Raw genomic sequence first — 24,356 nt, 5'->3', positions numbered from 1 at the left:
TTAAAAGAGTAAAACTAAGTTATTTAGATTTCTGTAGCATTTCTTTAAAATTTTCTAAACATTTTGAGGACCTCTTTCAAGAGATCATCTGTGTGTCAACACTGTTGGCTTATTCCTACCAATCTCTAAAGTTTTGGTGGTGGGTTTTTTTGTTTGTTTGTGGGGGGGTTTGTTTGTTTGTTTTCTGTTTTGTTTTGTTTAATTGTCCCTATTGCAGTATTTGGGACAGTTCTTTTTTTCTTAGGTGAAGTTTGGTTATATGTGCCACAGTTAGCAACAGTGGTTGCTATGAGCATTACAGTGGGTTAAGAGAAAAAGGTTTTTAGGGAGCATGTAATTTCCCAGCCATTCTAGGCATCTTGGAAAGAGACAGTCTTTGTCTCTATATTGATCATAAACAGAACCTGAAGTGAATGATTTGGATATAGATTCCTACATCAGATGAATCATACCCTGAAATTGCACTGAGTATTCCTGGTTACTGAGAGCACTGATTTTGACATTGGTTTTGTAATAACTTGTACAAGTTATTTCCGTCTTTTGCAAGACCTTTGGATTCAGTGAAGAGTCAGATGAAGAAGCAAACGCTTGCAGACTTTTTGGCTCTGCCTCACTTAGGAACTAAAGAGCGCACCTTCCCCACAGGCAAACGTTGCAACATAAAATGCAAATAGCTTGAAATAAAAAACAGAAGCCATAAAGAAATGGCACTTTATGTGCCCTCGAGGAAGAAGAGAAACTGGCAAGATATTTGTAAGACAATTCAGGGAAGAGTCATTTCACACAACCATGATGACAATCATATTATTGGTTTAAAAAGTCTTGACTTGTCACGAAACATACTTTGCTACAGATGTAACTAAATAAACAACAAAAGAGATTAGTACCCGCAAGGAAAGCAATTCACATTTAATACATGTTACTTCACATTTTTCTTACAGGACAGTTCATTCAAAGTCATCTCTTTGAGCATGGTAAATATTTTGCACCAAAATAAATAAATTAATCAATAATGTTTGTATTTACAAAAGAGGACAACTGGCAAAATTTAATTACAGTTGCTGCTCAACAGCAGTAATCCCAAAGACAAACCTCTGGTAATAGGTGAGTACTAAGATGGTAACTCAGCTGGTTAATATAAGAAAATAGCGTGGCTAGTATAGAATAAAATTAGGTTCTGCAGTTCCTTAACTTTATAACCACTGATGCTGCTGTCCTTATCTCTTGACTATGCTCTTGTTCTGAAACAGCATGAGGGGATTTGTCCTGTCAGGATTTCATGAGAGTGTTTGCAGTCATGGGAGATCGGTATGAGAGAGAAAATGTCCCACTTAGCAGCAGGAGGATGACAGCCACAATCCCAACAGGAATTGCAGCACCAGCTTCCTGTGCTGTTGGACTGGAGGGCATGTAGTAAGAAGGAGGAAAAGCTATGCTCTGGTTGTGAGTTATAGAATAGAAATTCCAGCTCACGGGAATCAGGACACACAGACCAGCAAATATGTAGAAGATGCCACCCACCAGGAAGAACGGGGCAATGAGAGTTTTGTGAGTAATTCCCATATACACATTTCTCAGAGCAAATATTGTAGCAGCCAGTCCCAGCAAGCCCATGAACATGGCGATCAGCAGGAGACCTTGAGCAGCATAAATTTCATGGGGGATGAAGGAGTCATAGCCACTGAATTTATGGCAAAACTGTTCTCTATAGCCAGGTGAGACGTAAAGGTAACTGATGAAGCAGACTTTCCAAATTCCCACCCAGGCAATGCCAGAGGAGATGACAGTAGTGTTGTCCACATGCCACACTCTCCATTCCACAATTCCCATTGAAACAGTGCACAGGATCCAGCCTACTGTGCCCAGAACAAAGGCAGCAAGCTGGAGGTGTGAGGTGCTGACCAGGGTGGTCATCCTTTGGAGCTCTCCTGCTCTGTCACAGACACAGCTGCCATGGAAAGAGAGAGAGGAACTGCAAAGAAACAAAAAATAAAATGATAGAGGCAGTTATTATTTGGGTGAATAGGTGAACCTGTCAGTGAAAAAGAGAATGTGTGTGTAGAGGGAAGATAGCAGTCATCTTTCCCCAACTTTAATGAACTGTTGAAATTTAATATCCATGGACAAATAGCATACAGGTTTTAATTTTGTATGTGCCATGGTATCACACAGAGAAGAAAGAGTCTCTAATAAGCTCCCCTATAGATCTGCTTTTTACATTCACAAAAGGAAAATTAATAGGTTTTTTTCCTAGTTATTGTCTCCTTATACACATTACACAATCAGGAGCCCTAGAGTTACCGGCTAGCGGGAACAAAATCTGAGAAAAATCCTCTGGTTCCTGGACTGTTGCAAGAGATCCTACAAAACAGAATCTGTACTCCTTTCTCCTGGCAGTTGTGGCTTTGATGCTGGAGCCCAATTGGTACAGCCTTCAGTGTCTGTGCTGTCTTTACTGCGGGCTACTGAGATCAGTGTCAGACAGAAAACGCTGCAGTTCAGAAAAGGCATGAGCAAATCCAGGCCACACAGTCTAATAACATCCACTGAACTTTGGCCATTTTCAGATTAATTAGCCATGAATGCATTAGCAGAATCATTTGAATTAATCAGAAATGTAACATTGTGTAGGGGCTGGAGCCTGCATATGCTGTCATTACTCTCCCACCCTCAAACATTACCCAAAGTTTTTTTGGTGTTTTACCTTTGCAAATTCCACTTGTTCATAAATTGCCCAGTTTCCCCAGTTTGAATCATCCTACAACTGTCCTGGAAAATATTTTAGTCATTTAGATTAAGATTTGTTTGCTGACTGTACATTCTGAGTGCAAATTAGGGTTTTATTGTATTTAAAAAAAAAAAAAAAAAAAAAAAAAAAAGAGAGAGAGAGAGAGAGAGAAACAAACCAACACTTTATTTCCTGTATCTTTTGTATAATTTTTTGAGTATTTATAGGAAGGATCTGTGATCAGTGAAGATGCGGCCTCAAATTTATGTAAATCTGACAGGTTCTAGGGATCTGTATATTTCATAAGTTTTCTAAAATTTCTAAAATACTTCTTCTACAGCTCCCATTTTATTCAAGACTGGAGAAATACTGTACCAAGTTGACTCTAATAAGATATGTCTGCCACCATGTTTTGTGTATTAAACATAAAGACTAAAGCAACAATTTTTTGATTTACTGATCTTAAGGTAACCAGATTCAGTTGGCAATACAATCAAGTTGCAAAACTCCACCTGTGGAAATCTTAAAAAAGAAATATCTTCATAATAATATGGCCTTAAGCAGACAGTGTCCATCTTCTCATACCAGTGCCCACTACATACTCACTTCAGTCCTGAAGGTGATGACAGCCATGAGAGGATGGGACAGAGTGGTTTTTGATGCCAGACAAACACAGCAACATCTGCAATTTTATCATTTTGGCCTCCCAGTTCATCTATGTATCTCCAATAGGACTAATTTCCTGTGGGAAATATTAATCTCCATTATTGCAAGTGTACATTTAATCCTCTCCAGCATGGGCAAAACTGCTTCAGAAGAGTCTCTTGTATTTTTATCTATTTAAACTGAAACCAGTTTATAAACACTTCCTCAATTTGCTGTGTTATTTACAAAGTGATTATAAACCCCCCCTTTCTAATTATATGTTTTTACCAGTCATGGAGTACAGTATCCCTCTTTCTGACCCAGTTCTACCTCAAAACAGCATCGTTTCTGTTCCCATCCAGTGATGGGAAGGTGCTGGACAGGAGGGAGTGCAAGCAGAGGAGTGCTCAGTGGAGCACACAGAAGCCAAACCTGAACCATGTGAAGACACCATTTGGTGTAGAGCCCATATGTCTGTAACACTTCTTGTGTACATCATAAACCACTTGCTGATATCAAGGTCATAAAAGATATGTCAGCAGGTGAACCCTTATCATCAACAGCTTTTCAGAGTAAGTTATCAGCATATAACTTCATTGATTGAATGTACCCAACTGTCTGCTCACAGAATTAAATGAGATTAAATGTGATTCTAAGCCTGCTATCAAACCTGCTGAGATGCTTAGAATTGTTTCCAGAATTGAATTATAAAATTAAAAATTAGGGAAAGATCTTTTTCCCTTTAAGAGTCTCAAAAAAAACCCCACAGAACAAGCAATCACACAGGATGAAAGAATTTAAGGCTTATACAAAAGTTCTGAGAACACTGGGGAATACCAGGTAACAAAGATGGGCTTTAGATGAGTTATCAGGTGTCTAGACACACAAAAAAATTGCTTATGTAGAATATGATTCATTTTGGCTCATTTTTCCACACCTTTCCCACTGGAGCACATTTGATCTAGCCTGGTATCACTGACTTAGAGAAAAAAACAAGGTTCGAAAGAAGTACTTTTGAAATCGATGATGAAATTAAATTACAGTTCTCACACTTGTCTATTTTGGAAAATCAAACAGAAGCCTATACTTAACAACCTTCTGGTACTGAGATTCAGCGTGAAAATAAGGAACAAAATATCAAGGTACATAGTTACAGGATTTTTCTTGACACATGAAAATATGTCAGCATTTAAAAAAATAAAGTTCTAGTTCCTGATTCCAGTCTGTATCACTATGAATATTAATAAACTCACTAGAGGTTTTGCTGACATAATGAAAAGACAACTGGTATGTATCACTTGTCAGACGCATTGCTTTTAAAGAAGACTTTGGGGAAAGAGGATCAGGGAAACTCCTTTTCTACCAAGTGTAGAAAGACACATTGGGTTTTCAGAACTACAGTGGTAAGTATTTCCAAAAAAACCCCAAACAAGACATTTCTCTTGCAGATGCCAAATAAAATTGGGAGCGAGCTGCAGAGGGCGTCGTCCTCCAAGATTTGAGCCATTCCAGCGGTTCCCTTGCTGTGAGAACCTCAAGAGGGAAGAAAGGAAGGAAGAAGGGAGGGAAGGTAGGTCGTAGCAGGCTGGGGTTTACAGCAGCGCCTGGGTCAGGGCTTTGTCAGCTTTTGCCTCAGCTGGACCTTGGGGATGACGCTGCACAAGTCTCTATCCACAGGAGGTGGGTGATGCAGGTGCTGCACTTGGCTCAAACACCAGCAGTGCCATTCCTGTTGATTTCAAGGACAGAGGCATGCCCTTTGGAAAGGAAGAATTTGATCAGTCACCAACTTGTTATCCACAGAAAAAAACTAAAAAACCCCAACCGACCAACACAAACCATTTTTTATTATTATTTATCATTATTATTTTATTATTAAAACTTCTGGTCTCTGTGCAAATGCTTGAGCCATACTGGATAAAATACAGTTCAAAGCCTAGATCATATAGCAGTGTGTTAACACAGCCAGCACTGGCCAGTTTCATGCTTTAGTGATTACATAAATATTTTGAATTAAGTTAATTAGTGTAGTAAGGTTACCTATATGGTCTGAATAATACAATGATGTAACACAATCACTAGATGAAATGTCCTAAGGGAAATGAACTCATTCATATTCAGTCAGCTACAGGAGATCTTCTAAGGTAATTGGGTGGTGTCACTGGCATGAAGTTCTTGATTCAGGAGCTCACTCAGAGCTGCAGATTTCAGCATTCCAACTTTGCAGACCAGCTACTTCATGGGATGTGGTCAGCCTACAAAGGCAGTCTGGCCAGCAGGAACAAGCCAGGTCTGTGTGGTGTCTATGTCAGTGGATGAAAAGCATGACGGATAACCCTGTTCACCAGAAAAGTGAGAAGTGGTTTTGAGAGGTGGCCACAGTGCCATCTTTCAGTATCCCATTATTTCATCCACATTTTCATTTAAGACCTACTCAGTTCAATCCAGCAAGCACCCCAGTAGCTTCTGGGGATGGTCTTTGGAAAGTCTAGAAGCAGTAGCTAAAACCAGAGACCTGCTTCTACATACTACTCACCTGGCAGCAATTTTCTCTCTTTCATTTCCTTCATTTGGAAGGGCTTTCCTTCACAGATATGTTTTTAACAAATACCCTACTCAAGTAAAAGTACAACAGATTCATAGAATCATAGGATGGTTTGGGCTGGAAGGAACCTTAAAAATATCTTGTTCCAATCCCCCGGCTATGGCAGTGGCACCTCTCAGAGACCCGGTTGCTTAGAGCTCCATCCAACCTGGCCCTGAATGCTTCAAGGGATGGGGAGTCTGAAGCTTCTCTGGGCAACCTTTTCCAGTGCCTCACCACCCTCACAGTAAAGAATTTATTCCTAATATCTAATCTAAGCCTACTGTCTTTCAGTGGAAGCCATTCCCCCTTGTCCTATCACAGTTCCTGACGAAGAGCCCTCTCCAGCTTTCTTGTGGGCCCCCTTCAGATTCTGGAAGGTTGCTATGAGGCCCTCACACAACTTTCTCTTCTCCATGCTGAACAGCCCTAACTTTCTCAGCCTGTCTTCATAAGGGGCTGCAAATTAAATGTAAATTCACTAGCTTTCAATGCAAATTTGCACAGAGAAGACAGAAGTTGCTAGTAAAAGATGATACATGTCAATGTATTCATCCAAAAATAGAAACTTAAAGAATCCTTTTGTATTTATTGCTGATTTACTTAAAATAAGCTTTGCACAGTGAGTAGCTCCTTTTCTTTATGGAAAGTATGTTGGGCCATTGCACATGGACCTGAGGGACAGAATAAGACATAAGTTTTCTACTCTTAGCTTCAACAAATGGAGAGGAATGCCTGAGAGCCATGTTGACTTTCCTACAGCTGCAAGCTTGCTTCTAGGAGAAAAAAAATAAAAGCAAGTTGCTCTCAGAACTGCCAAGTGGTTTCATAGAAGGGGGTTTGGGTCATCTGTGCATCAGGATTACCTTTAAAACACTAAAATTAAATGCTGCAGTTGAATAGATCAGTTCTTTGTGGCCACAGTCCCACCTGATATTCTCAGCAACAGGAAAAACCAGAAATGAAGCTATCTTGAAATTTTGTCAACACTTCTTTTACTTCCAGTACTTGTTAGTAACAAATGGCTGGGGCTATGATATTGATTCTGAGAGTGCAGAAACCTCATTTACACCAAATGCATTTCACTTCTGCAATTAATACTGTGTCTTCCAGAAAGCTGTTTTAATCACATTCAATAGTCTATATACATCTGTTGGGTTTTAGATCTGCTTTCTAAAACTCACCCTGCCTTAAGTTCCTGAAACAGATACTTAAAAAACCCTGCAGGCAAATGCAAGAGAGAAAAAAAGCTATCAAACTCTCTTAATTCATGCATTTAAATATAATTGGGCCTTTCAGGTTACTGAGTCTCAGGCTCCCTCCTGGGGGGATGAAGGCTTGTGCCAGGGACAGATGTCCAGATTGTAGGGTGGCATAAGGAAGTCCCCAACCACACAATCACCTGCAAGACTTGTCTTTAAATTCCTCATTTCATATGATGGGTTGAGAGCAAGAGGGCTGCAGCTTTCAGAGGCAAGTTTGCCATTTAGGAGAGATCCTTTGGATGGCGTGTGCTGGGTAATACATTCCCCAGCAGCAGCATCCCCTCTGCAGTATCTCTGACCTCTCTGGGACCTGAGGCACCAGACAGAGCTGGATAGGCCAGTCATCAACACCTGGAACATAAGATCTCAAACATTGAAACTGCAGGGAGATGGATCTGGGTCTTGCCATGGAAATTTGTGGAAGTCTTACACAAATTGCATGATCCTTGACATGATATTTAAAGACTGTATTAATGCCTTAGGATCCTTGAGTTTGGATGTGTCTAGAAGAGAGCTTCAGAAATGTTCTTTTACCCTTCTACCATCACTGTTTCAGCACAGCTCTGGCAGAAGGACAGCTTTATGTCTAAGGCCATCTACTTGCTGTGGTCCAGGCCACAAGGGTTGCCACCCTTGGCTGATTAATCAGTCTATTCCTACCTTCTTCAACAGACATTTCAAATAGTCAGTGTGAAAGTTCTTTTGCTCCTATTTTCCTAGAAATAAAACTAACTGGATTTATGACCCATTTCTTGAATACATCTCCCTGACACTCATGAAGTCTTGAACTTTGAGATCTCATGTTTAGATCTGAGCTGTCACTAACATACTTATTTTCAGTTAGAAAAGACAAACGAGTGAGGTCTAGAATCTTAAAAGTCATTGTAGGGTATGTCCAGATTTAACATGCCTTATGTTCCCTGTCCCTCTGTTGTGGTTTGAAAACAAACCAAGTGAGAGGCTCTAAGTCAGAAATAAAATTTAATGAGAAGAAAAGGAAAATAAAATAAAATAAAATAAAATAAAATAAAATAAAATAAATACAAAAAGAAAAACCACTGACAGGGTCAGAATACAACCAGATCAGGGTGATGGAAGCAGTCCAGACGAGGTGGTCTTCCTGAAGCAGTGATCTCGTAGAAAGGTCTGGTAGCTCCAGTCCTCTGGGAATCCAGTGGGTCAGGGCTGCTTCTACTGTTCCAAATCCCAGTTTATATCCAGGTGGGAATGCTTGGTTCCTCCCCGTGGGTGGAGCATCTCACTGTGGGATGATGAGTCATCCAGGAGGGCCTTAATGGCCCATTAAAGAGAGATAACTCCCGGAGGGAGTTATCTATGAGTCATGCACAAGGCATTGATGGGCATTAACTGAAGATGGTGATAGAATACATCCTAAACTACAACCCAGGACACCCTCCAAATGTCAGTGTACAATGTTATAAACTCTGCTGCTTCCATTTATTCTCTGTGTTTCAAAACAAGCAAACTAAAGCAATCTTCATTTCTCTTCCATCAAGTAAGAATACATTGAAACTTAGCTGTGTAAAAGTCCTTTGCTTATTTCAGGAAAATATTTTGATTTGCTTTGATAACAGGACAAAATGAAACTGGTAATTTCTATATATTCTCACTGTTTTTTCACACTCTAATTTACTTTTGTGACTGAGCTCTTGTAACATAAGGAACCATTGCAGGCTGGTAGGCAGTGGGATTAACCCAGGGCCCAGATGACCCCATATTATCAGGGTTGCTACAGATTGTTTTGCTTCTATCTTGAAGGCAGCTCCATTTAGAGCCCAAGTGGAACAACAAGAGACATTCCAGGAATGACAGCTCCTGAAAAACTAAGGCAGATAACCTGGCTGTGTTGAGATGGGATATTTCCAGGAAGCTTCAGAAACCAGAGGGAGCCCAAAAGTTTGCCTAGTCTGGGTGTCTGATACAGAGAAAAGAGCTCTAAGGGTTCAGTAGGGTAAATAAGACAACCACATCTAGGTCTTAGAGAACTCACACACAGCTGGGAAGATGAGGGCACTGAACACACACTTGGGGCATGGGAAGATGTCACCCAAGAGAAGACACCTCCCAGCAAAAAGAGCAGGAACCATTGCTTCCTGGAGCTGCGGGAGAAGTTAAGAACTCCTGAGGCAACCTGAATGTCAGCCTGGAAATGCTGCACAGGCATTGGGAGGCAGCAGCATTCCCTGAGCCAGGGGCATGTAAGGAAGCAGCTGCTAAAGGGGTAGAGGGAGAGCACAAAGCCTGCAGACAGCAACCTGCACACAGCAGGCGAGGTTTCCTTCATAGATGGGGGGAAGTGGGTGCAAGGAGAGCCTTCCAAAAGGATGGGAGACTGTACTTGCTTCCTAGTAAATGACAGCACGGCTAAAATAAAATTCACTAAAAAATGTTCCAACAGAAGAGTGATGTCTGAGTCCCCCTGTCTGAACCCACTTGCCTGCCAAAAAACTAGGAACTCTACTGCAGCTTAAAGAGAAAGTTCATGATAAACTCTTCTCATATAAAATAAGCATAAAATTCTTTTTTCCAGCCCATGTAAGCAGAAATTCACTTATTTCCCCTTATTTAATGTTTTAAGCAAATATTTTTGCTTTAGATGATGCCAGGCATCACATGCATTTCTAAATTAACATTTGAATCCTGCCTTTGAAAAGTATTGCAGCCTAGATGCAGCTTTATTGGACTATACTGAACATGGTTTACTAACTAAACTCTTTGTTTAATGCAAGTCTTGCAGGAGAAATGGAATTTTAAAAAACCCAACAGTATAGTAATTACAAAGGTCTCTTCTTAGCAATATCTCTATGATTTAATGCTTGAAAACTTAATTCTTCAATTCCCAGTTGGGAAAGTATTCTTTATAGAAAACAAATAAATACTTAAATTGCTCCCCATCTGTTCTCTATCAGCACTTCATAAAATAAGTATTATTAAAAGAAAAGGAGGGACTTACTTCTTTGAGTCTGAGAGTTGCCTAAGGCTTTGAAGCAGTGTCAGCTGGATGAAGCAAGTTCCAAAAAGGAGGTAGAAAAAATGCCCGTGCAAACTGTCCAACTTGTTACGCTACCAAATAGGTACCTCACAGTTCCTTGTCACTCTCCCACTAAGTCAACAACGATATAGAAAGTCAGTTAATCATTAACATATTACAAAAATATGAAAGCTTTATCATATGCCATTTATTCTAATTGCTTTAAAGCACTTACTGAAGCATATAGATAACTCCCATGGAAATTACAGCTTTCTGTAAGATATCCTTTTCAGAAAATCTGTGGTTTTGATGACATGATTTTTCAGCTTGAGATCACCATAATGCTCCAGTCTGACAGCCTGAAGGACACAGAATTCTCATCTGAAAGAGAACAAAGTGATTTCATAATCTTTTCTTTGTTAGATTTTTCTTCCTGTATTTATGCAACTTAAATTAGTGCAGCTCTGCAGTGGGAAGAAATATAGGGGAGAAAGAGGTGCTTTTCTATGGAGTAAATTCAAGCTGAACTTCTCTCTTGATGGACTCTGGTTGGCGGCACCCGCACTTTAGTACACTTAGTACTACACTTCTTATTTCAGATGCTTAAGAAAACACAGACATTTTTTAAAATTATGTTATGTTTGCCTTGCTTCATGGTTTTCCCATGAATGTAAACAATGGCTCTTACAAATTGGAAGAATGTTCTCAACTCCTAAACCCTGATAAACTCCAAATGATGTACTGGCTCAGCTGGTTACAGAACAGTGCTAACAACACCAACACTGTGTGTTCGATCTCTGTGTGGGCCATTCCCTTAAGAATTGGACTCCATGATCCTTGTGGGTCCCTTCTAACTCAGAATATTCTGTGATTCTGTGATACTTCAAAGCTTGGTGTCAAAAGACAAGTAAGTTTATTTCATAGAAACCCCTGAAATGGGAAGGCCTAATTGAAAAATTATTCTCATTGAAAAATTCTTCTCATTGTAACATGCACAATGGCTGGTCACTGCCATATCTAAAGAAGGTTGAAAAAAGTCATTCATTCATATCTTCCTGTTTTCTGCATTGTCTTTAATCCTCTCCTGCTGTATCTTCCAGCCGATGCCAGTTCACTGATTCTTTGTGCAGGTAAGGCAGCCTGGCCATGCCAACAGAGTCTTGTCCTCTCCTGCAGCTCACCAGCCTGGGGTCTCCTCTCTGGCTGCTCACAGCTGGATGGGGCTGGTTTGGTGCACAGGCAAACTCAGCTGCTCAGGCTCTGCTGTTGCGTGACAAGAAGCCCAGCACACACACATACACCCTGGTGGGCTGCTGTTGTCAGCCAGACTCCGGGATGGCCTTCTGACAACCTGACAGGGCTGCTGATTCAGGAGGACAGCATCCTTGGGCAGTAGGCAGCTGGCAGATAGATTCCTTTTCTTGCATTTAGTAACTGTGTGGGACACAATTTGCATGGAAAACCATTGGTGATTTTACACATGAAGCTGCTGCACATCCTTATTTGCCTCACCCTGCGATAGGAGGGGCACCCCTTACACCACTCCTCGAAGAACAATTATTTTCTCACCAAATTCTCTGTCTCTGACCTATTTCTTCTCAGTCAAAAGAAAAAAAAAAAGAAAAAAAAAACCCAAAATCAACACGACAACAAAACCAAACCCACCTTGATGTTTAAGAGATTAAAGTGTAACGAAAAAAAAGGTGTTCAAAATATCCGTCAGCCACCATCACTACAGTGAACTTTAATTCAACTGGAAATCTACAGTGCTCCATCTGTGATAGCAACCAGCAGCATAAGCATCATTACATTAGTGAGAAATACAATGCACACAAATTGGAATGGAAGAAGATAGGAAGCAAATGACAGTAGTAAGTATATTTTCTTCTCAGTGTATGATTATGACTTCTATAAACATATTCTTTTTTAGTGTAATAGTGACAAATTATTAGGAAGCAGATAGAAATTCACTAAGTTTCTAACTACCTTATTTAAAAAAACATATTTTAAACCTAAGACTTTATTGTTCTTGAATGCCAATAGTTAATACTTTTTGAGGCAGAAAACATTTGCTTCCTTCCACCATGGCCTGGACCCAAAGCACATTGAAATCAGTGGAAATAGTTCTGCTGACTTCAAAGACCTTTAGATCAAGCCCGGTCCCTTCTGTGGTTTACAATTTCATTGTTAAATACCACAGAACAGGAAATATTTGTTTCAAGTTATTTTTCCTTTTATTTGCTACACATTGAAAAACCAGCCTGAAAGCAAGACGCTGTTCAAGGTTCACTGCCCAGTGAGTGGTACCACGTAGGCAGCTGAGAGAGCCCCTGAACAGCTCAGAGGCTCAGGTACAAGTGCTTTCTCACTTTTTGTTTCTGAGACAAAGGCTACTTCTTCCAGGAAGCACAGCAGCCTCCCAGCAGCAGCTTGCCACTCTGTGATCAATGTTAGAGTTGTTGCATCCTCACTTTTGGTCACTCCCTGCTTGTCCTCAGCAGATCAGACCAGAAACTACCCAAATGCAACACTGAACCTAAACATGGGCCTCTAAAACCACTGCTTGAGTCTAAAGAAAAATAATTCCATAAACAGCTTTCCTAGCTGTTTACCTTTATGGCCAAACCAAATTGTCCTTTAAAACTTGGGAAATTCAGAGATGAGACAAACACCTCTACCAAACTCAACATATCTCTCATCATTGAGTGCTCCCCAGCCCAGCAGCAGCCTCCGCCTGTTCTGCCCGGGCCTCTTCAAACGCGCATCACAAATACATTGTCAAGAGCTGCCTCTGAAGGGGCCACCCACTGCCGCCCTCCAGGGACTCCAGAGGGAAGCACTACACATTATCAGATACCCAGCTCAATCTCAAACTACACCGACCCTGTTTATAGCTGCCAGCAGGTGCTGCTTGTTTTTATGGTTAACCCCATTGGCTGGGAAGTTTTTTGGCTCCAGAGAACTTGCTAATAGGTTCGTTGTGATTATGTCATTATATTTTGTGTGGCCTCGACTCCTCTTCTGTTTTGTGAAGCTCCAAATAAACATCCACAATGCTCAGTCCCTACTATCCTCAGTGTTAGTTCCACTTGTCCAGTGTGTGTAGGATTTAAACACGTTTTAGCCTAAAAATTACAGTGGACTCTGACACTATATGAGAGGGATTATATCCCTCCCAGCAAGAGAAACAGTGTTCAAAGTCCAATTTAGGTGTTACAAGCTAGGGAGACTGCACCTCACTCATGTCTGAACTTGATTCCTTTCAGTCTTGCACAGCTCTAGTATCCCTAACAATGGTCACATACCTTTTAGTGCTTCTTCTGTCCAAAATATGTCAGAGACCTTTTGTCCAGCATTTCCACCACTAGCAGTGTCCTCAGAGCCCCTGTTGACATACTAACATCCCTTTATTTTTGTCCTTAACTTTCCCTAGATTCCCTTATAACTGAGCTAGATAATCACAGAAACTTCCTAAAAAGAATCTGTGCCTTTTATTATCGGTCAGTTAAAAACCAGGGGGAAGTGGGAACACACAAACACAGCTGCCCAGGGTGTCTCCAGCATGGGCTGTTTAAACCTTTTCTTCGGAGACCAGCAACTGTAGATCCATTGAAATGGGCTCACTACTAGTATTTGAAGCAAAATTGAGCTGACTATTACAGGCTCAAAAAATTTAAGAGGAATGATTTCACTGTGATTGTGTCTCAACAAGGGGCTGATTTAAAACCAATAAAATTTGCCTTTGGCTCAGAAAGAAGTTGAATTTTTTTCCGGAGATGCAGTACACAAAAGCTGGCATGCATGAAATGAAGGGCTGCTAAAATTAGATGCACTCATGTTGTTTGGGTAGTCTCCTGGTTATTCCCAGATACTCAAAAGTAGGTCATTCAAAGCTTAACAAAGACATTTCCCTCAGACTTGACATTTTAGAGCCAGTTGAAAAGACCACCTGATGGGAGAATGTTATCAGCATGTCACACTGGGGTTTCACTCTGCCTTGGCAGTGTTTCTGAGAGAGCTGCAGTACTACAACACCAGGTTTTTGTCACTTCACTGGAGCTGCTGTAGCAGCTTGCTCTTATCAGCTGTTAGAAGTGACAAGGAAATCAAATACCAATGAATTTTCATTAAAGGGAATGAAAGTAAGAGATCAATAGAAACCTTTAGCTGGGAACAGAGCACAGGGGTTTAACAGCTTTACAAAGCAACTCCCTGCACAAATGATGGGGCACAATTAAAGTATTAGTTTAAGGGAACCATATGAATAACTGGTTGCTCATTAGCTGATGATGGCATGATCTGAGGTAGGAGATCTTTAGGATCTTTACTGACACCCTAAAAGGGTTTGTGTACCTTTGCCCCATTTCCTGGCTGCTGTAATAGCTAAGCAATGACTGTGATCTTTCATCTTACCAGTACCCTATTTAGATTAATGCAGTAGGAAGTAGGTAGAAATATTCTGGTGACCCAGAACACAAGTAAAATAGGATACTGCAGAAAGCAAAACAGATTTTTTATGAAAACCCAAACAGCCACAAGCTGGATGCCAGTAGAGAGCAGAAAGATGTAGTTCTATAAAGAGCTCCAGACAGGGCAAATTCCTTAAATATGTGAAGGGAAGCAGATTTTCAAAAGCATTTTATTCCAGCACCTCCAGTGCAAAGGCAGGACAGCCCTACTTTTTATCCTTGTGCTGGTCTGTCTCTTACATGGGCAGTGGGGGAAAGAAGTGCCACACTACCCCTGCTTTACCTCAAAGCCCTCCATAGCCAACTACAAGTTACAAGGCAGCGATGAAAGGTCATCCATGCTCCAGCACATGCTGGAGCTTGGGACAGTTTTAAAATGTGGGGACAACCACCTGGAAGGTTCTGATGAAGAAGGGAATGTTTTTATGATTAGCTAAATTGGCCAGCACAAGAGCACTAGTAGGAAACCCCAAACACAGGAGAGAAAACCAAAGCAAACTTAGTAATTAATAACTGAACCAGTAAAAGGAGAAGGCAGTTCCTATAGATGCATGGGTGCAGACAGTCTGTAATAGATGAAAAAACCAGCTGTCTGAGCCATGCTGCCTGGAGTGCTCAAGACCCATTTGCAAGCCAAGGGCTTGCAAATTCCCACCTGTTTTCCTGACCTGTTAGCTCCAAAATGCATGTTACAATTACTGCTGCTCTTTAAGGACCCCTGATACAAAACTGTAGGCAATATAAATATTTACTGAAGTAGTCACACCTCAGTACGTGACCGTGTAATGTAAGAACAGCAAACACAAAAGGTGTATTTATTGTGACCGTAAAATTTTCATTTCCAGTTTCCTGACTTCCAGAGACTTCATGGCCAAACTTCACATTGCACTTTTCCTGTCATTCATGACAACAAGACTGCACTCCTGATACCCTTGAACATTTACACCTAATCTTTATTTTCATGCATCTGTCTTGCACTCACTGGGTCCTGACAGGGCTTTCTCTGCTCAAATGAGTCTCATGCTGTATGTGATGCTCAACAGCACACACACAATTTTTAAATCCCAGTTTTGATCAGTGAGTGCTCTTAAGAGTTATGTTAAGACATACCCTCTCTACTCTTGTAATAATTTACGAGAGCCTCTTCTCTCATTTTCCCGTCCTTTGCACTGGATATGGACTGTAATATTAGACACAATCTCTTAGAAAGTTTATAAAGTTTTCAGCAACAGTGCATCACAAATCACTACTTTTTCTGTGTTCCTGTGTTCCAGCTTTTTTCCTACAGCATAGAGCTCATGTGAACTGATCGTTCACTGTGACCCCACACAGGTTTAGGGTCTGGTCTATGTCATTACCATAATTTTCTCCTTGATTAATTGCTTTGCATTTCACCATATGAAATGATAATTTGCTTGAACACACCCAGACTACTAATTTTTCTCGGTGCAACTTTCCTCTTCATTGTTTGCCATACACATTGCAAATGGTGACCATTATCACTGGGCTTCTGTTGTAATAATCTCTTATTGGTTTGGTGGAACTCCCATTGCGAGAAATGCTAGTCTAAGTAACTCCACCTTTGCAAAACCAGCATGACAATGAAGTTTACTCACCTAGGTTTTTTCTTCCCTATAGTGTAAAAATAAGAAGGGAAGTGTTGGTTTTCAAAAATTTTTAATGGGGCACATTCTGGTCACACTTATCCATGGAGTATTTCTGCTTTCAAATTCACTGATGGCCTACCATGAACTATGCAAGAAGGTCCTGCGAACAGAAACCCAAGATCCTTTATTCCGTATTGATGGAAAGGCTGAATATTTAGATCTTCAGCTTTAAACAGGAATTGGGTATTGCTTTGCCCTACCAGAAGCCTGGTATTAAATCAAGCTCTGAAGAGGTGGCAATTAGGTAAGCAAAAAGATAAGAGAACAAGCAGATCACTCATTCTGTAAATGTGTGCTGTGCTGCAAACAGCCTCATCTCCCAGCTTGTGTGACTTCAGCATGTCCAGCCAGCTGGGCTGTTTAGTGAATTTAGGATGACCACAGAGAAACAATAACTTCTTCCTCAAAGGGTGACTTCCTCAAGGCTCCTTAGTGCCAAGAGCTGTTCCAATGTCTCCTGAGCCAAGAAAGGGGCGTCACTGAATGCACAGAACATGATGGTCTTACACAGTGAGATCTAAGATTCTGAAATTCCAAGTTATTCCCCATACCTTTAATTTTCAAAGACTCTTGAAGGTATTTTTACATTACAGTAACTAAAAAGCCTGCCCTAGCACATGGAGACAGGACACTTTTGCTGTGTCACGTATAAAAAACACAGGAAATTCACAGTCCCAAAGCACTTTACCACTAGTTTTCTTTTTCTTCCTTCAGGGCACTGATCCTTCCAGGTTTTCTTGGTTTTCACTTCCTTGTGATATGTATCACCCCACTAACAGAAGAATGACTGCTCCACCCCTTTCCAGTCAGTGTTGGCCAGTTTCAATCATCACAGCTTGTTTTCCCATTTTATCTCTGGAGGAACCATACCTGTGTGAGAAAGCTGCTGAAGCTGCAACTCCTGGGAGTGGCAATAAACAGTATTCACAAGACTCATGCCTTTCATATCTAGATACTGAGATAAACAATCTTATCTTCATTCCATTGCTTATTATTTAGCCTGTGACTGCTCATCGTATTTCTATTTCTTTGAGGCTTTTAGAAAAGACACAAGTGCAATTTATCAGTAACAGACACTATGAAGAGCAGACAGCTGGGAAGCGAAACAGATGTTGAAACTAAATGATTCTCATAATGAAGATTTTGTTAATTCATCTCAGGCTTTTGGACTTCACAGCTCCACTAAAACAATGTTTTGGTAAAGTTCTTATAAGCAGACATCCATCAGTCCGTCTCTAGAACATGTTGTCCATAAGGAACAGCATCAAATCAACAACTCTTGGTGACGTCAGACCACAGCTTCCTCAGAGCCAGTACTGGCTCGTCTTACAGAAGCTAATTGAAATGAATAGTTTAGTTAACAGTTGCAGCTTGGTAAGCTCTTAAGAAAATGTTTTCTTTCATTAATTCCATTAAAATATAGGAACATAGATTTTAAATTCTTGACAGTTCTCACATGTAGCATGCAGGCTTTTTAGACACCATTTTGCTGGAGATTTTATGTTACTGAAAGTAAGTATGATTGTTTTTCTGTATCTTCCACTACATCTTCAGCTTCACAGACACAAAATCACTTGCTTTAATTAAAATCTCTCCTGTTAAGACAATTACAAGCAGCAAATACAATATTCCAATAAAAGATGAAATGCACTGGGAATCTGGTTGTTCTCTAGTGATGCTGTTGTAGGTTAGCAAATAACACCTAGAGAGGAGATACACAGAATTCCTCCTTCTGCTTCACCCCAGAAGAGGTGCCAGAAATCACCACAGATATTCCTGGTATCCCACCCCTGGCAGCAGCAGCACAAGGTGATCAGTGGCAACAGATAATGATGGTTTGAGGATATTATTTCGTGTTAACTTTACCAGGAAGCAGTTTGTTGCATGGAAGGGAGAACGCAGGCTCCACCAACACTGACGTGGTTGGCAACAGAGGAAGGCAAATCCTAGCCTCAAGGCCATCTACCCCTGCAAAGCCTGCCTCCAAGACAGATACCAAAGCATCTAAAAATTGTGAGGCCATTGTGAAGATTTTTAATGTAAGAGAAAAAAAATTTGCATTTTACCAGCTCAGGAAAGGCTCAGCTGCTGTGACTAAAATCAAACTCAGCCTAAGATACACAACAGCCCGCTGGCCCACATGGTTACAACCAGGAAAAAGGTGTTTATTGTAGCCTGTCCTAAAGTGATACTTGCTCTGCTTGTAGGTGTGCTACTGTAGCCTGAGTGAGAATTACCTCCTGCTACTGAACTGCACCCAATTTATTTCAATTCAGTTTTTCCTCTGCAATGTAGTAAGTTAACCTACTTCAAATTGAACAACTTTATTCATAGAAACATTATCAAAACAGGAGGTAGAAAGAATGAAGCCCAAGATTTCACAGGTGAATTGCTAATTCACATGGATTATCCACCTTACAGTTTAAGAATCATTGTAATTAGTTTTGTGGATCATTATAATTAGTTAAGTTGCAGACTGAAACTGCGGTAAGTAAATGCGATGACCAATAACTGACAATATATAATCCAGTTTAAAGATTTAAGTGTTAATTTTCATAACATCCTGTGGGCATGATCTGCTCAAGTATATAGAAAAAACCAATTTATCCTCTAAAAAAACTGCACAACTGAGAAGACGAGACACCACTAAAACAGGAGTTACTTTCTACTGCATAAGGCCTTGCTAGAGCTACTGGGTTGCCAGCTACTTTAGCTGTAAAAACTGAGACAATTAAGTACACCAAAATTAATCACTAGAACTTGATTAGGAAAGAATGTCATGAAACAGTGACTCCTTTGAAATCTCAAAGTACCCCATGAGAGAAAATAAAAAAACCTGAATTTAATTTTAAAGAAAGACAATTTAAGAAAGAAATCAAATAGTACACAAAAAGTAGATTGTTATTCCTCTGGAGCTACCATCCTGGATTATACCTAATGCTCACGAAAACAGGCACAAACAGGTGGGTCCATGTACAAAGAGAGAGGGAGGAGAAGGGCGGAAAGAAATTTAGAAAAATCCTACAAATACCCAAGTATTTTTCTTTCCCTAACCCTGTTTGCCCAGATTTTACAAAGACCTTCACAGACGATCACAGATAATTTCCAGGATCAGGCTATGGTTCTGTGATCTGTGGTCACCTCTACTATAAATTTGTGCATACTTGCCAGTGTTTCCCAATAAAAAAAGATTCTAGAGTTCATCTGAGAACCCCCATTAAACTGAAGTTTCTGTGAACGTCTGTTAGTGTTGGAGAGTTCACAAATGTTCTGTTCTTGCAAAAAATCTTGCGCACCACTGATTTCAGATATTTCTATATGAAGTATCCATTCTAAACATGGGATGAGAAGCTGAAACAGTGGAATTGCCCAAGCAGGAAAGTCTAAACTGCTCCCCTGGTGTGTACTCTGTAAGTGGTGAGAGACTCATTTATTTTATTGACCTCATAACACATTTTACCTTTCTGCCATCTCATATTCACACTCTTAAAATATTAAATAGACACAAACACATTTCTGGTACTTACACAGGGAACTTGAGAACGATAAATTACTTAAAACATTAAATAAGCTGTGCAAAGACAACAAACTACTTCAGACCACAAGATAACTGGCCTGACAAGCGCTATTGACGGGCACCATGAGATGGCCAACACTGCAAAGCAGCAAAGCAAAGCAGTAGCTTTTGACATTAACACTGCACATAAAAACGAACTCTACATTGAAATATACAGTTTATTTTCTCAAAGTCAAGCAATACCATTTGTCAGTAGGTACGTGTTAAGTGTCAGGCAGGAAAACTGTACATTTTCACTCTGGGCTGCAGGATCCAAAACAGCTGGAGAAGCATTGTGGAAATCTTTCACTATACAGAGATCTAGAATTGAGAACAACAAAGGATGAAGAAACAGCCATCCCCAGGATGCCAAAGGCAAAACATTAGCACCAGATTTTTTCAAAAAGCAACAGTACAGCTATTTACAGATTTACATATAACATTGGGAGGCCACCATCTTCACTTTCGCAGGGTGAGTGATTTTCAACAGTTTTGAAAAAGGAATGGAGATAATAGTGTCTACGCAACTGTTTTGTGAAAAGGATAATAGATATAGCTTTCACAATATTGCTACCTTTTATCAGAGATCTAAATCAAAGTACTGTATACAAACACACTGTAATTATAGTATTATTCACATTTCACATACACATTTCAGAGTAACCACAATATGTAAAATTTTTAAAATCCCACAGATAAAACAATGCACAGTTTTCTCCAAGCTAAAAGACAAGCATAATTTATTTATGTTTAGTTTTGGGTTTGTTATGGTTAAGGGATAGGTTTGAGGACAGAGACCAGTTGTCCTAGGAACATAGCAGCAAATAACTGAGATGTCAGAAGACTACATTTCTGAACTAGGAAAACAAACTAACATCAGCTGTAGGTCTTGTAAAATGGTAGTTCCATTTGACCTCAACTGATGCACATCAACATCATTTCAATTATAATTTGGTCCAGGTATACAAAGTAGTGCACGATAAGGGTGTGTGCGGGGAAAACAGTCCTTCTGATGTTTGCACCTGTCTGTAAAGGAACTGGTTCCAGAGGATTTTTGCTTCCCAGTTCTCCAACTCAAAAGAAATTCACTGATCAGTGCCTTTCCTGTTCTCTCCCCACAAAAGAGAGTATTCAGGTAAGAAGGACAGAAAAACTCTTGTGAATGCCACCATCCTGCAGGAGTGGGAAGAATTCTAAGCTCTCTTTTCAACAAAACTGACTATTTTCAACCTGCTTAGCTGCAGACTGGCATTCACATCAGCCTTGAAAATGGCTTTTGGTTGGGGAACCTATTTGTCTGAGGAGAGATAAATCTTTTCCTGACTACAATGAAAATGGCATGTACATAAAGTCTTCCAAGACTTTCTTTGCCTGCAAAACTTTATCTTAACATAGAACTTGACATTTAAGACACTACAGAATTTCACTGTAAGTATCTAAGCAAGTCAGCATAACCATTACTGTGCTTCAAACAGGAGTTAGCACCTTTTTTTTTAGAGCTACTGGAAATTATCTAAGTCAACAGAGACTTAGGAGAACACAAGCAGTGATCTGATAAAGTGAACTAACATCCTCTCCTTTATGACTGTTCAATGCAAACAGCCCCAAATATGTTCACAGTTCAACGCAGAATTGCTCCAAGTAATGCACAGTATTTACATGACAGAATTTTTTCTATTGCATTTGGTAGTCTGAGAAAGAGGAACAAACAGAATTATGTAGGTCAACTTCAGTATAACTTAACTGTCTATACAAAACCATCACAACATTGAGCAACCAGAAGAAAAACACAAGCAGTGTCCTTAACCTACATTTATTTCCAAGAAGTGTAGTGGGTTTGGGACAAGAAGAATAAAAACATGCATTAAAAAAGCACAAAAAAGCAAACGAGCCTTCTAAATAATTTAGATGAAAAATGTTTTGAATAAAATCAGCACAGTACTTCCAGCCCGTTTCTTAAATCAAGTACAACTTGGTAAAGAAAATCACTTGCATTGCATTAAGAAGGTGTACAAATATGTCTTGCAAAATAATTTAAAAAAAATCTTCAGCAAGGTAGGCATTAAGTGATTTGCAAGCTGCTTAAGAAGCATTTAACTAGACTGATTTTAAAGTTGTTTTCTGCAAGGGGAAAATGCCATCCTATATACAGTATTACAAAAAAGTGTCTGATGCCACAGGATCAGAGTGACACTGCATTTCAGCAATCTGAATATATTAGCTATAAGACGCATGCTTCCCCTATTTAATGTGTCTTTAAAAAAAACATAAAAACCCACTAAATTTAGAGCTTCTACATATGTGTGCATTCATGAATTGCTGTAGTGTTTCCCAGCAGACTGTGCAGCATCTGAACATGAGGAAGTATACAACCTACTCTTAAAACCGTTGTTTGCATGCACAACTGCCATAGGCTTTGAACAGACCAAGCAGAAAGGTTAAGAGTGTCTCTTCTTTTGTGGAGCTTTCTGGAAGTTTAGCAATGAGGAACAGCTGTAGAGTCCAGCAATAAAAATGAATTCTAAAAAATTAAATACATCATTAAAAAAAAACCAACCAAACAAACCAAAACATTATTGCTGTTTTGAGAGCTATTTTTCTCTTGTGCACTTGTTTCTCTATCAGACACTCAAGCAAGCTAAGATACTCATTTACTTTGAAACTCCCCTATCCCTTCCTTCTTTCCCATTTTTCCCATCACTGGTTGGACTCAGGGCCCTTATTTGAGCCGCTCGGGTTGGAGGCTGTCAGTCAGACACTTCAGCTGCTCCTCCCCCAGCTTGATCTTGTCCTCAAGCTCTCGCTGCTCAATGATGAGGGCCGACTTCATTTTCACAAAGTGCTCATAGTCTGCTAAGTTCTCCTCACTCAAGTAGTTCGCCAAAATGTCGAAGACAATCCGCTCTCGACGATCCAGGTTTTCCTTCAGTTCCTTTGCATCCTCATGCTGCTGGGTCAGCAGCTTCTGCTTATCCACCAATGTCCGCTTAGGAGAAAAGAAAAACAGTTAAAAATTCACTGCGTTCACTAGGTTGGGACAACAGCTTCACTGTTCAAATCTCCAGTCTGTTTTATCTACAGAGACCATCCTGAATGTTTAGAAAGGTGGAAAAAGTATGCTCCTTATAAATTTAGACTAATAAAATGGATCAACAAACTGATAAACGTTAAGTAAATCAATGAAAGATGCACCATTACTTTCTATTGGCCTCAAAAGCATTACTTCAAAGGCTCCTTTACTATTTAATAGTTATAAATAGCTGTATACAATATAGTTGCCTTTGAAGAATAGTTCTTCAAATTAAGACTTAGCTGTCTTACATCTTCCACGCACAGCACTGGCACAGCTGTGGTTACAGAACCCAGAAACAGACCAATTAATGGAGCAATTTGTTGTTATACAGCTCCTGACGCTGTGTATTTAGCAACTCTGCTGCATCCACAAGCCTTCCCGATGACATGTGAAGTCCTGTGGTCTTCAGACATGAGCAAGAGTGAAAGCTGAGGCAAGACAACAGAAGGGCAAAAGGGAAGCAGAACCAAAAAAGCATTATTCTCCAAAGAGGGCTGTAAACTTTCTGCTTTGTGACTTCACAAGAGACAAGATAGGAAAAAAGGAGGTTGAATGGAGGAACACAGAAAGAAAGAGGACAGCAGAAGACAGCAGCTACATCCCTCTCCCCCAGAATCACCTGTCAGCACAGCTGACAGTCCCACCTGGATCACCCGAGTGCACCCCTTTGGCAGTACATGGAGAGAAATAGGAGCATCATCAATCCAACCTATTTCAGATGTCTGCCTACAAGTGATTGCCTTTTTGCAATGACATAGTAGAGCTGGCTTACTCTGACATCAAGAATTCTGTGCAGATGTCTGAACTTAATTAAAAAGTGTTCCTAAGAGGTACCAATCCATAACTTCTAGCTCTGCTTCAGAGATGAATTTTCTTTGAGAAGCTTTCTTCAAATAAACCTCAGTCTGTTCTAATAAATGTGTCCATCTTTCTAATTTGCACCTTCTGTTAAATCACACATGCTGTTTAATAAGCCTGAAGGATTTACAAAGAAGTGTTTTTTGTAGGATATAAAACAGTCTTTTCAAGATGGAAGCATGAGACAAAAGGGGCTACAGACCAGTGAGCTTTAATAAACCTACCTGTCAGAGCTGCACATGCATCCTGTGCTGACTCCTTCTACAGACAGATCAAAGCTCAAGAGAGAAATGTTTTCAGATCTGCACTCTCAATGTACTTAAAATACACAGCCTAGATTAACTCAGGATTCAAGACAGCTATGGAAGACAAGTCAGAAAAATCACGCACTGTTAGAAAAAACAGTTTAATCTTCCCTTGAGCTTATGCCAGGGGAAAAAAATCCCACTGCAAGCAGCAAGCAGAGTTATGGAAACTAACAAAGAGATGGAACTAACAGTTCTCCTGAACTCACCAGGG

At 40.1% G+C, this 24,356-nt stretch overlaps 2 protein-coding genes across 4 annotated transcripts in view; both read right to left on the bottom strand.

The window, feature by feature from the left end:
• Window positions 1–890: 890 nt before the first annotated feature.
• Window positions 891–2,031, bottom strand: CLDN34 (claudin 34). The gene has a single exon (XM_066339990.1). The coding sequence runs from the start codon at window positions 1,912–1,914 to the stop codon at window positions 1,270–1,272; it is 645 nt and encodes a 214-aa protein (XP_066196087.1). The 5' UTR covers window positions 1,915–2,031; the 3' UTR covers window positions 891–1,269.
• Window positions 2,032–20,067: 18,036 nt separating this feature from the next.
• The window catches only part of SHROOM2 (shroom family member 2), a 119,189-nt gene continuing 114,900 nt past the window's right edge, over window positions 20,068–24,356 (bottom strand). For all 3 annotated transcript variants that reach the window (XM_066313853.1, XM_066313850.1, XM_066313851.1), the window contains one exon: window positions 20,068–22,892. In XM_066313853.1, coding sequence (XP_066169950.1) covers window positions 22,626–22,892 — 267 coding nt within the window. In that variant the 3' untranslated portion in view covers window positions 20,068–22,625. The remainder of the gene's footprint in view (window positions 22,893–24,356) is intronic.

The sequence above is a fragment of the Sylvia atricapilla genome, chromosome 2 (assembly GCF_009819655.1).
Source record: "Sylvia atricapilla isolate bSylAtr1 chromosome 2, bSylAtr1.pri, whole genome shotgun sequence".
Taxonomy (NCBI): Eukaryota; Metazoa; Chordata; class Aves; order Passeriformes; family Sylviidae; genus Sylvia; species Sylvia atricapilla.
Note: the sequence above shows the minus strand (reverse complement) of the source record. Positions and strands in the feature narration are given on the sequence as shown.

Bases quoted from the DNA above. Each gene is read 5' to 3' on its own strand.
- CLDN34 (XM_066339990.1), bottom strand. From the start codon at position 1,914: ATGACCACCCTGGTCAGCACCTCACACCTCCAGCTTGCTGCCTTTGTT.